The 14,215-nt window shown below is 41.1% G+C and overlaps 1 protein-coding gene across 1 annotated transcript in view; it reads left to right on the top strand.

Annotated features, from left to right (window-relative positions):
* yjefn3 (YjeF N-terminal domain containing 3) overlaps positions 1-14,215 on the top strand; it is a 77,242-nt gene that overhangs the window by 46,585 nt on the left and 16,442 nt on the right. The window contains exon 2 of the mRNA XM_050055969.1: positions 4,875-4,983. Coding sequence (XP_049911926.1) covers positions 4,875-4,983 — 109 coding nt within the window. The remainder of the gene's footprint in view (positions 1-4,874; positions 4,984-14,215) is intronic.

Genomic DNA, 14,215 nt, shown 5'->3' on the forward strand with positions numbered 1-14,215 from the left:
ACATACTATACTATGACTTATTTTCATGATTTTGAACGACGTACTATACTATGACGTTTTTTCATGATTTTGAACGACATACTATACTATGACGTTTTTTCATGATTTTGAACGACATACTATACTATGACTTATTTTCATGATTTTGAACGACGTACTATACTATGACGTTTTTTCATGATTTGGAATGACATACTATACTATGACGTTTTTTCATGATTTTGGACAACATACTATTCTATGACTTTTTTTTCATGATTTTGGACAACATACTATAGTATGACCTTTTTCATGATTTTGAATGACATACTATACTATGAATTTTTTATAATGATTTGTGACGACACACTATAGTATTACGTTTTTTGTCATGATTTTGGACAACATACTATACTATGACTTTTTTTTATGATTTTGGACGACGTACTATACTATGACGTTTTTTTATGATTTTGGACGACATACTATACTATGACTTTATTTCATGATTTTGGACGATGTGCTATACTATGACGTTTTTTCATGATTTTGGACGACATACTATACTATGACGTTTTTTCATGATTTTGGACAACATATTATACTACGATTTTTTTTATGATTTTTGACGACATACTATACTTTGACATTTTTTCATGATTGTTGACGACATACTATACTTTGACATTTTTTCATGATTGTTGACGACATACTATACTATGACGTTTTTTATGATATTTTGACAACATACTATACTATGAATTTTTTTATGATTTTGGACGACATACTATACTATGACATTTTTTCATGATTTTGGACGACATACTATACTATGACATTTTTTCATAATTTTGGACAACATACTATTCTATGACTTTTTTTTCATGATTTTGGACAACATACTATACTTTGACATTTTTTCATGATTGTTGACGACATACTATACTATGACGTTTTTTATGATATTTTGACAACATACTATACTATGAATTTTTTTTATGATTTTGGACGACATACTATACTATGACATTTTTTCATGATTTTGGACAACATATTGTACTATCACATTTTTTTTTAATGATATTTTGTCTACATGCAATACTATGACCTTTTATCAATATACTGATGACATACTATACCAAGACAGTTTTTATGAAAACTTGAGGACATACTATACTATAATGTCATTTTATATTTTGATGACTTACTATACTGTGACATTTTTCCATATTTTATGACAGTCTTTTATGACATTTTTCATGATATTTTTATGACATACTATACTATGACTTTTAGTGACATTTTGACGATATACTGTACTATGACTGTTCTAAAATATTTTGATGACATACTATAGTATGAGTTTTAGCTTTATTTTGACGACACATTCTACTATGGTATTTTTAATATTTTGACGATGTACTATACTATGACGTTTTTTTGACATTGGATTTTTTGTATGCTAAACTATCACGTTCTAATGGATACTATAGTATTATTTGTTTAAATTTATTTGTTATGACATACTATATAATAGTTTTTTATAATTATTTCTTTGATGAGATACTACACTATGATCTGTAATGATTTCTTATGAAGTATGATACCATTATCTTTTAAATTTAATATTTTATCACATAGTATGACATAATTATGTCATTTATTTGACATTCAATACAATGAATTTGATACTTCCTGAATATTTGGGCATACTTATACCTGAAACAGAGAGCTCCTCCAGCCAAGTGTCCAATAGGAAGTTGAAAAGATGCCCACGGCCATATTTCACTTCCAGTTATTTTAATCTCACTCCTTATCTCACCAACACATTGTGCTGGGAAAGGTGGAAATTAGGCACACTGAGAGCGAGGGGGTGGAAAATGTGGCTATTTCAGTTTTCGCATGTTAGAAAAATAGAAGCCCTTCTGATATTCAGTGGAGAATTCACCTCTCATATGATACAAGGATGCTTCACAGCTGCAGACTATATACAGACTCTAACACATTGTTTGAGTGTTTCCTTGGCTGACACTGCAGGATAAATTTAGCATGTTTGTGTGCTACTTTGCTTTCACTGAATCTGTGGCAGGGCTGTTGCTTTGGATAGCATCAACAGAAGTTTTTGTGTTGCTATATTTTATACATATGAGGTTGTCACTTTCAATGAAAATGTTGGATACAACAAGAGCTGATGATAGAGTGTTGCTCATGATTTGAACACTTTACGAGTCATACTTTCATCCACAGACCATAATTTATTCATGTGTAATTCTTTTTTATGACCCCCAACTTCTCCATAATTATTTATATTCCATTTTATCTCTGCTGTGTGCGCTCCAGCTATTTGCTACTGCAGTGTCCTCATGTCCCCACAGGGGCCATTAAAGTTTCATTTTACCTCACCTCAAGTGTAAGGTAAACAGACTCATTAAGCAGGTTGTGATCACAGTTGAGCATCGCTACAATGAAGGTGACACACACCGCAGGAGCACATCGCACACAGCATGGGGAAATCAACCCTCCCTCTGGGAGAGAGGCTGCGTGGCTGTGGCTACAGGTGCAACACAAGCTAACACTCATAAGACCCTATTTTCTCTGCAGCTGCACCACACATGCTCACACACACACACCTGCGCACATATTTTCAAAAACCAAGGGCAGGGTTATAGCTGCATACTTGCCTTCCTGCAGAAGCAATTTGGTGTTGAGGCTTTCAGCCCTTGCACATTTTAAATGCAAAAATGACTGGTTACATTTTTGCAGTGTGCTTCAGCAGTTCCAGGTGAATAAATGTTTGCTTATGACTTATGATCAGCATGATAAGAGCTGGCAATAGAAAACACATGCAGTATGTGGCGTGAAACAGCCATCTGTCTTGAGTCTGTCCTGGACGCTGTGTGCTGCTCCCTTGTGGTTGAGCCTCTTGTCTAACAGTAGCAGCTGTTGAGCTGTACACCCACAACACTTTGTTCTGTCAGAAATGTTAAAGATCAATAGTGAGTGCCTGTTCAGCAGCAGCACAGTTACTGTGATAGTATCAGTGCTCTAAATCAGAGCTCCCCACCTACTGACAACAGCACAGCAGATTTGGGAGTTTCACACAGATTGATTTCCCTTCTCTGATTTAAAGGCGACAGAATTAAAACAGCCAATCTCATGTAGTTTCTTTCTGACTCAATTAAAACTGCTAAGGAGCTCTGGTGCTGCGAGCGCAGAGCTGTGGACCCAGGTGAACTTTCCAAAGATCAGCTTGTCACAGTGACTCAGGAAACATCCCTGAGGTGAGCCGTGGGTGACAGCTGCTGCCGCTCCACTGGCACAGGTAAATGCCAGAAACCCCACTTGGATACACTGGCTTCTCTCACACACAAACCCACACACACACATACAAGGACATGCAGAGTTTCAGGTGCAGCCCTGTACTGTAATCAGTCAGCAAAAACAGAAAAATAATACAAGTTCTTTTCTGTTTCTTCTTGGTAAATGGTGCAGAATAACGACTGAGAGACAGAGACATAACACAGCTTTATTATTATACAGGACATTTCTTCCATCACAGTTTCATTCCGCTGTATGCAGCTTTATAATCTTACAAATCTGTTGTATGTGGTGGTTGCATATACAGCAACATCAGCGTCTGGTTATGTCAACACCACACACACACACACACTCTTGCACTTATGCAAAAAGCTCTTTGCCTTGTTTGAAAGGTAAAGATTTGAAGCAGATAAGAGCGACGCCACTGAGTCAGTGCTGATAAGGAGCACAATATTGATGTTGTGCATCGATCTCTCTTATGTGCTCTTATTGGTCTGCATTAGTGTAGATGATTGATGGTTAATAGGGTAGACACAAAGATATAATAACTGTCTAAGCTGCTGCATTATTTCTCCTGCTGTAGAGGTTTTCCACATTTCTGTCAGAGGTTTTAAAGTACAGCAAAGTGGACATCCAGACTTGTTTCTACCTGAAAGTGAATGTTTCATCATCCAGCTGCAGTACTGACGAAGACCACCAGGTGTCTGTAGAGTGAAAGGGATGCACTCCACGTTACAGAATCAGATCCTTATGAGTGATTTTCACTTGACCCGTTCCTGGTCTTCGGCCCACTGCTGTGCTGTCCTAACGCTGCATTTGTCACACACACACACACCCACACACACACACATATATATAAACACACCTCCGTGCTAAAAGCAGCAACAGCAGGCTCCAATACAGCAGCATTAGTCACACTGTCACCATGCAGAGAGCAGCCACAGGAAGCGCAGGGACAATCACTTCAGAAACACAGTGTGAACATTAGATCACAGGTATATAATGCTGAAATCACATCAACGTCAGGCTGCTTTCACGTATACACCGCCACAGCTGAGTCCCCCTCCTCACATGTTCTGTTTTGAGTTTCACGACCGCACTTCCCAGAAGCTGTTAAGGTTTGTTATGAGCAGAAATTGATATACAGAAAGTCTTAAAAAGCTTCCTACAGCTATGCTCACTGCTCAAGCAGACATGTGACAACCACTTAAGCATGTATGCGTGTAAAGCGGACCAATTTAGCCGTGCTGTAAATACTTTTTTTGTAGAGTATTATGGGTCACTTTGTTGTTCATTCGGCCACTCAATTATGTGTCACTTCTGTGTTGGTGTAAAAACCAAATGTTACCTTGTAAATGCCAGCTGCATCTTGTAGCGTCGGCCGGCTGTCAGTGCTGCATTGGTACAGTACACTCAGGCAGAAGGGACATTTTGATTCACACTGCAGTTCACACCACTGATTCTCTCCCTGAACAGCTCCACTTACAGTTACGTCAGTGATTTTTTTTTTAACTGATAATGATGATAGCAGACAATGCTAACTCTTGCTAACATGTGTCTTATTCTGTGTCTGACAGTAAAGGGGAGGCGGCAGCTATCGAGAACGAGCTACTGAGGGACTACAGGTTTGGACAGCAGCAGCTGATAGAGATTTGGGGACAAGCGTGCGCCCTCGCCATCACTAAGGTCTGCACGGATCTTCTTTGTCCTTACATGTTTTTGAGTGGTCTTTCTTGCTTCCCATGCAATCCCCCCTTTTTTTTTTTTTTTAACTCATTCATAATCATCCAGCCATCCAAACTTCTGTGGTCATAGGTTGATCCTATCGCTATAAATTAAAGTTGAGGCAAATAACATCATTCCAGACCTTTCATTTAATGTGATGTTTTGCTTTCAGGCTCTTTTATTTGCATCATTACACCAGTGGCACCAAACACTGAACAGTGGTTGCCATTTACTGTGACGTATGTGTTTGTGTTGGATCTGCATTTTAGTGTGTGTTCAGCAAACCAGAAATTCTAATTTTATTTTGAATTGCAGTTTTATCTCCTCCTCTGCTCGGCTCTGTCTCTGTACCGAAATGAAACACTGCAAACATTTAATATTTGCTTTAAAAATGTCACACAGAGCTTCTATTTTCATCTGTCCTTTCGCCAGTCTCGGAGCTGTAAGTTTTACTGCAAAGAAAAATGGTCAAATCAAAGGAAGTCATGTAAATTTTTCCAATTACCGTCCTTCTCTGCATAAAGTCATCTTATCCAGAACCACTGTTACAAGCTTCAAGTCAAATAAAATCAGACTGTGGCCTTCACCAATGCTCCCCTCTGCAAATCCATTTAATAGGCTACACTGTTATCACTCTGTAAAGGTCACAAATTCTATCCCATTACTTTTTTTTTTTTTTTAAAGCTGCTGCACATTCTGTCACTCCGGGCCTCAGTAATCATTACTAAACTCAGTGACATCCTGGTGTGACTGTTTGATTGTACAAGAGGGCAAAGAGTCACAGCTGCTGCTACTTACACTTCCCTAATTTGCATTAACTTCCATAGAGAACGTCTGATCATTATGTGGAGGAAATGTTCTAACTTTCTGTGACATTTGCTTCCAAACATTTGAAGCCGGCTCACCTCGGGGCAGAACACCTGAGCTCACTCTGTGGCAGTGCTCCTCAACCACACCGGCCCAGAACCACAGCTCTTCTTCTCTGTGGTCTGGACTGTGTCAAGCCAAAACTGTGTGTGTATGTGTGTGTCTGTGTGTGTGTGTGTGTGTGTGTGTGTGTGTGTAGAGGGCTGTTAGGAACACATGTGGTTCCCTTTGACCAGACCACTGGCTTGGTTTAGCGCCACACTGGTTTCCTCAGTGGGCTCTTCAGCAGGCTGGGATGAATAAGAGTCTGAGCTACAAGACACATGAAACCCTGCACTGCTGTCAGACGGAGGGATGAAGAGAAAAAGGAGGAGAGAGGCAAAGACAGAAGCAGAGACACAAATGAGTGGTTCACAGACGCTACGTAGAAGTTACAAAAAACGCTGGTAACAGTGATAACTGTAGTTCAATTGGATATTGAAGATAAAAACAAAGAAGAGACAGGCATAAGAGAAAAAGAGAGACAGCCCGTGAAGATACACAGAATAGTAAGCAGAGAGACATTATAGAAAGAAAGACAAGAACATTGTTTTTGACAATGCAAACAAACACCATCATCATCGCGCAACCATCGTTTGGAGTCATGTTTGTGTCAACCTGTTGACGTAAGTGCACTCTCTTTTAGCTCTGATTTTGGTCTCCACCAACTCCTGAAGGAAACATCTGGCTCTTTAAATGCTAAATGCTTCAGTATATTTACTAGCTAACTCCTAACTTTGTCTGTCTGCTGTTTGGTGCTGAACAGGTGGTGTACGATGGATTTTTCTAGCTTTCTCACTTAAAACAGCTGCCTGCTATGACAACCCGGTCTCACTCCGTCCGCAGTCGTCGAAAACCAGCACACTGACGGAAAAAGCCATCCTTTAACGTTGGTATGATATGTGTCAGGGTGCTGTTATACTGTAGTTTAATTTCACTCGGTGCATCAGGGGAAATGCGGCAGGACAGGGACGAAAGTTAAGGTGGCGGAAGTCCAAGAGTGGGTGGGTCCAACAAACACCAATTTGCACCCAGGAGAGCAGTGTTTGTGTCCTGTAAGATTGTGAAGACAAACCCTGTTCTTTTTTTCTAAACCCAACCACGTGCGTCAGTTTTGTTGACAAAAAAAACGTCAATTTGTGGTGTTGTACTGACGTAGTGCGGTTATTCTGACTGTACGTAAAGGGTAAATTTCTCTGAGAAAACCGAAGTGTATTTTGAAAGAAGACAATGCATGTAACAGGCTCAAGTTGATGTTCTAGAACATCAACAACCAACGCACCCAGGGCATCTTTCACATCGTATCTAGTGTTGGGTACGACTACAACAGCCAAGTCACCGCAATAAAATGTTGGCATTGTAGGTACATTTCTGCAAACCATGGATATGTTACATTTGTACGTTTCATATGTATCATCAACATTTCTACAGTGACGTAGTTCAGAGTACACGTATATGAGCTGAGCTTCTCATTAGGAGAAGGAGGGAATAGTGTATGGTGTGATACCAGGGCAAGACAGCAGACCACTGTTATTTTTAATGAGATGTCGCAACATTTGCAGCAACCGATAATTTAAAAAAACACATCTGGATATTTCCAGCTGTGTTTGTGGTGACATGTCAGGACATTTTTATCTGATTTGGTGGTGACAAGACTATGTTTTGACATCATGTTGGGAAAATTCCAGTTGTGTATGTGGCAATTAAACCAGGTATTTTTTGGCGACACGTTGGGACATTTCCAGCTGTGTTTGTGGTGACCAAAAATGGGTATTTTAAGCCAAAACACATCCTTTACCCTACGTTAGCCACAGTGTTGTTACATCATAAAACTTAAAATTTCAAAGGTAAAGAAACCCAAGGTATCAACATATCTACTAGATATGAAACATACAGATTTAACTTATCTGTGGTTTGCAGAAATACACAATTGTAGTGATTGGGACCAAAACAATAAGAGCAGTGAGAGTGAACCAAACAGTAAAGTTGCTGTCAGACGGCTAAACAACGAGCTGAAACTTGCTACAAAGCTTCATAAAGCCGAGAGAACCTGCAGATTCAGGTGATAATTATGTTTAGGCTCGTCACTAGAAGCCACACTTCTAAAAATACACATGGCTAAACATGTTTACTGCCGCCATAGGAAGAAGTCTTCTGTAAGGAAAAGCTCTAAATCCCCACTCTACACGACCCAAACAGCAGACAGACAAAGATTAGCAGCTTAAGAGCCAGATATTTCCCTCAGGAGCTGGTGGAGACCAAAGCAGAGCTAAAAGGAGAGTTAATAGTGAACTTACATTCACCAGGTGGCAGAAGTGACTCCAAATGAATGATATTGTTGCTCTGTGTCCAATGAACGTGTAAATAAGCAATGGTATGCGTCATTTCAACTTTATAAGGTGATAATAAGTAAATATCGTATTTGCAGCTTGTTGCGCTGCCCCCAAGTGTCCAAGAAAAAAATCAATTAATCCAGGTTTAACTAGTTTTAGTTGTTATTGCATTCATGATTGGATCTGATTTCATGCTTTTAATTAGTTTGATTTTATAGGTATCCTTAGTAAACACTACAACCATATATTGTTAAACCAAATAAAGCCATTACATTCTTCAGGGGTTGGAAACACACAGACACAACAGCAACAGTTTAAAGAAAGTAGAAATGGAAAAGAGAAGAAGTAAGAGCTGAGACAGGCAGAGTGGCAGCATCAGAGACTTTATGTTCTCCCCTCAGAGTGTGTGATTAAACCCACCACATCCACTTCCCCTCTATTATCATCCGCCACTGCTGGCCCCGTGCCTGGCCCTCCACCAGCAGCCCCAACAGCATAGCCTTACTAGACAAACATGGCCTGGACGCTGTGGATCCCTGCTGCCCACAGCCGCCAGCAGCACGCTACTGCTTACATGACATCACTGCTATTTAAGGAAAATTACAGTAGAAGGAGATGCAGACAGTCTGATTTTGCTGGTTTCACCACTGGCCTACTGCTGTTGGCTTCCAAGTATACCACACAAACACACGTGCACACACACACACACCTACACTTCTGGTTGCCAGATAGATTATAGGTCGTCTGTAAGTAATCCCTTTACTGTTCCAGGAGCAGCAGCCACCAGGTCCAGACAGTTTTTTTGTGTGTGTTTCTGTATCAGTCTGAGGCCTTTCAACACCTGGGAGGAGACAGGAGATGTTTTTTTTACCACACAGCAGCGCATTAGTCTGTAGTTTACGGGAGCCCCTGAACTTTAGTATGGTCCCCTAATACAAATATTAAAGGCACTGTTTTTCTGTGAGTGTATTTGTGTTTTTAGGAGCCTGAAAATGTTTTCTCAGGCTCAGTGTGTGTTTCAGGTTGATTGGAGGTGAAAGAACATGTGCCTTTAACATTTATTTTAGAGAGGTATTCCCTCTGAGACGTTATTACAATCAAGACAGACACATTTGTGTGTGTGTGAGGGGTCCTAGCAGCATGGATGGATTACTTAACAGGCCTACGGGGCACAGGCCCAGGGACCCAAAGTGTCAGGGGCCCCCCTCACCTTCATCTGCAAAATGTCACTCAAATTAACACGTACAGACCAAGGAAACTATAAAAGAAGGAAAAGTCATGGCGTCAGGGACAGCGCTTGGATTTTGCATTGGATCCCATTCTACTCACATAATGACAGAGAGAGCCATGATCTGTTTGAAGACCAAATAACAGAGAAAACAAACGCACACATCTTTTATTTTTGTGAAAGGATTTTTCAGTCAATGATGAAACAACAAAGATATGATGGGTCACAGGGTAATTTGCCGTGCGTGCACCATTAACTTCAATCGATGTGGCACCAAGCTCTGGCTCTAATTCAAATTCGTAAACAGTGTCACTGATGTTATGACCTTTACTTCTTTTATAGTTTCCCTGGTTCCAAGCAGGGAGAGACTCAAAAAGACCACAAACAGATGTGTATCTACTACAAAGAGATGCAAAACAACAACAACAACAACAAAAGGGGCAAAACCACCATTAAGTCTGTGTGCCTTGCTCCTATGCAGAAGAGGCGGTGGGGTCTTTTGCATATCTGTGCTCAGGAGCCCATTAGCTCCGTTCCCACCAAATGCTTTTGGTATGGTACTTTTGAATCTAAAAGTAACCGTTCAGACATGGTACCTAGACCCTAGTGTTACCACTCCAAACGGTCTTCTTAAATGTGGGCGGGGTTGTTGTCACACTGTTATTTCCTCATTACTGGTGACACAGAGCGAAATCTGCACCTCGTTTATCGTCCACAGAGCGGGGTTGCTCACCAACATTTTCAGAACAAAATAAAACGGGCTGCAGTGAGTCTCTATGGGATATTTAAAAATATCGGGTTTGTGCATTTAGTCCCTCTCAGGCAAGCTCAGGGGTTTAGTGTTACTGTAGCCCACAGGAACGACGCTCTATGGCGCTTTTTTTTTTTGAGGATTTTGAGTTCAATGTATATTGTAGAGTCCCTGAACAATGAAGCCAAGAGGCATGTACTCGTTTTGCTGGCTTTCTATTCCTTAACGTAACACAGGCTATTGTGGGCCATAGCCCAAAACAACAAACCTATCTACTTACAAGGTTTTCTTTCTATTAGGGGCTACTTCAACAATTCCCGCTGCTCGGTTACACGCACACAAACTTGAACTAGCAGGAATAACAACAACCCTCCCTCCTCAAACCTCTGCCAATCACAGGTGTCTCACACCGATCACTGTCATAGGTGCTAGTACTGACTGACGGGCTTCACAGCGTCAGGGGTTGACACGTTCACTGACATTACGGAAAACTAAGTAACTTCCATAAGAGACCTTTTTACTGTAGGTGGACGTAACACATTAAGAGTGTCAGAATCCATACAGTTAACATCGCGTGCCCCAGTCTGTTACAATATAAACTCTTGAAGATCCACTCATTACTAAAAGTGTATGTCATATAAAAACTAAAGTGATGGTCAAAGTTGTCAAAGTGAAATTTAAGGTGTTGATGGATTCACATCGTCAACTCATGCACTGAGAAACATTACAAGTAAACGTTCCACCTTAAAAGTTGCCAGCAGTCGGCCCAGTGAATGAAGTTTCTTTTCCTCAACTACAGCTGCTGTGAGAGGCAGCAAAACATCCTTTCAGTGAAGTTTTAGTTTACGTATGTATGTAAAACTCTCCACGGTATGAACAGTGGTTACATGAGCTTCAAAACCAGCCACAGCTCAGCTCTGAGCAGAGTGACCGTCCTCTATTGACCAGTCAACAGACTGCAGTGTTCACAGCTCCACCTTTTAGTACCAGATCTGTGTGCGGGGTACCCCAACAGAGGGGGGACCAAACATGGGGACGGTACGGAACAGTTCCATTGGTACCATCTACCGTACCATACTGCTTGGTGGAAATGGGGCTATTGTTTCAAAATCCGCCCACGCCTAGCAGCTCCCTGCACAAGACCCTGCACTATCCTCACCTTTCTTGATTTGGGCCCTTCCCAAAGCTTCCTCCTAAGGCTGACAAACTAAAAGTGTTTATTACTAATAAAAGTTATTGCAAAAATATTTAGAGTATGCCCTTGTCTTTATACTTTATTTTTATCACTACGAATGTGGCAAACTTTGCTTTAGGCCTTTGATAGCATGTGCACAGCAAACACACAAGCAAACGTCAAAAGTTCTCCAGAAGAAGAGATAAAAAGAGGCAACCAGACCCCAAACCTGTTGAACAGATGCAACAAACCATCTGTCTGCACTTGTTGAAACCTCCTCCACATCAAAAATATCATAAATATCTCAAACACTGGAAAACATTTCAACAAGTTTATTAGCCTAAACCGGAGTCGTAAAACCTTGTTTTTCCAAAACACTACTGTGATAGCATTTCACTCGTTGCCGAGGCAGTTTGAGCTGTTTGAGAATTTTATTCAAGCAAAATGACATTATTTTGGAATAAGTGCATCATAGATTTGTATCAGGATATTAAACTTAATATAAGAAAGCTGAATTGAAGCTGTCATCACTGCTGACTGAAAAGATTTCAGTGAGTGTTGGCCATGATGTGGCCTTTATGTTTGAGTGATATGCTCCGAAAAGCACAGACAACTAGGTCATACTAGTTCATTAGAAAGTATGATTAAAATAGTTCAGTATTTACCTGGAGAGAACCACGGAAACCCCTCCTTTTTTCATTGAAAACAAACAGGCAAACAAAAGAGCACTTTCAACACCAACACTCAAGACAGAAACCTATTACAGATGCTCTTTATCTCCTCTTTTGCTAATTGCTTTCTCTATTTCAGCCAAACGGCTCAATATCAGAGCAAATGACTAGTTGGGATAGATGTGCGTTAGAGTGAATCAAACCTCTGTTCCAAGCCAGATGAGACAAATGCTTCAAAACATATCAGTGCGCTGCCTGATTTGATCCGGCCCGCTCCCTTTATAGCTGCATATCCTCAGCAGTGTGTGGCTCTAATGGTTTCTCCAGCAGCATGAAACGACTCCAGCGCTGATATCACTGATCCTCCCGACGGCCCTCAACGTTTAGAGAAAAGGCCATTAAACCTGCTGATGTTGGTTTTTGTCTGCTGAAAAGGATGAAGAGAAGCAAGACAGAGGAAAAGAGAGAGATTACAGACGTGAGGAAAAAAGTTAATGTAATTTGTAGTTTTGTAGTACTTTAAAGCTGCATTCATTTAGTTTCCCGCCACTTGGGGGCAGTGCAACAAGCTGTAAATACAACACTGACGTATTCTTGCTCTTTATGCTATGGCAGTTGCTTAGAGTGTCAAAAAAATGACACAGCACAGTGCGTCTCGTACTGCTGCTTAAAGGTGCTTCTGTTGCCTCTCAGGACACTGACCAATTATTGGTATACATTACAAGTTGGGAGTGAGAGCCATTTTGCTGAATATAGCTGCCCGGACAGAAGGTTGTGGGCCAAAAAATCAAGGATCTAAAATAACTAAAACACAGTCTGTTGATGTGTTAAGAACTGAAGAGTCAGGTGATACTTCTCTGTGGGTTCATCACTAGAGGTGACCCCTTTCGTAAAAAACACATAATTTCTTTCCTTAACATAAACAATACTGATTGGTGCACATGTGAGTCTACTCCTCTGTTCCTTTAATGTGCATATGTTTTATTTTATGCCCAGTTCAGACCAAAGATTCGCAATGAGACAGGTTGAAACACGCAACTACTTGCAATGCGTATAATAGTACCAATTAGTTAGTCAATGAGAAAATGTCTGTGTGAGGGGGGGGGGCATAAGCACATACAGCGAGCAGCAGCAGCGACCCGCCGTCCGACACTGGCACACATGAGGATGGAAACAGAGGGCTCAGCGCATCAAGTGAACACGCCGTCTGTGGTCATTTGGACTTGACCAGCAGACTTCACTACAAGCTGACTGGCTTTAGAAACAGGCGACGAGCCTTAGGTTCTAAAACCAGCCAAGAGCGGTTTGACCAGCTGAGTTGTAGGTGACACCATCAGCTGGTTTGAGTTGAGCTCAGACAGCCAGTTCACACCGCTGCAATTTTTCTCTACAGCGTTCTAAAACAGTTTTGTCTCGTCGTTAGTGTGAGCTGGGCTTTAGTCTAGTCTGGCTGCTCACATGATGTAAACTGCTGGTCTAAGCTTGCCATTGCCTAGCTCAGATAAAACTCTCCTCCCCTTCTGCTTCCTGCATGTCATCATTTTCAAATCCCTGTTGCTACATGAAACTAGTCTTGCATAGCCAGACCTAACTCTACACTTCGTCTTAGCCCTGTGCGTAAAACAATAATAACAAACCCTGTGCTAGCAACCTACACGTCTTTTAAAGTTTTATACGGCATTTCCTCTTGCACGGATTTAGCTATTTTAAAGCCAACGCTCTCCTCACCACCATAACGAGCGCCCTCCCAACACTATTTAGCTACAACACCGTCGTTGTGTCCTGGACTTACAGCGCCACCCAAAACAACTGTGATTGGTTTACAGAAATACAAACAACCTGGAGCGTTTTCCCCCAAAGTGTGAAATTATGATGGGTTCAACTAGACCTTTCCCCAGCACTGGCTCAGTGTGAGATACGTCTGGTTATGCAAGACTAATTTTAGTCTAATAACACCTATACGGGCGAGATCACAGCGGGGGGACAACGCTATCAGAGATGGTTAGCCTTTAATAGCTGGTTGCAGTAATTACAGTTAGCATTTCCCTCTGGGGAGCTGCTCAGAATGGAGACATAATGTGCCCCCCCCCCCCCCCCCCCCCCCCCCCCCCACCCACCCACCCCCAAACG

Source organism: Epinephelus moara, chromosome 10 (genome assembly GCF_006386435.1).
Source record: "Epinephelus moara isolate mb chromosome 10, YSFRI_EMoa_1.0, whole genome shotgun sequence".
NCBI lineage: Eukaryota > Metazoa > Chordata > Actinopteri > Perciformes > Serranidae > Epinephelus > Epinephelus moara.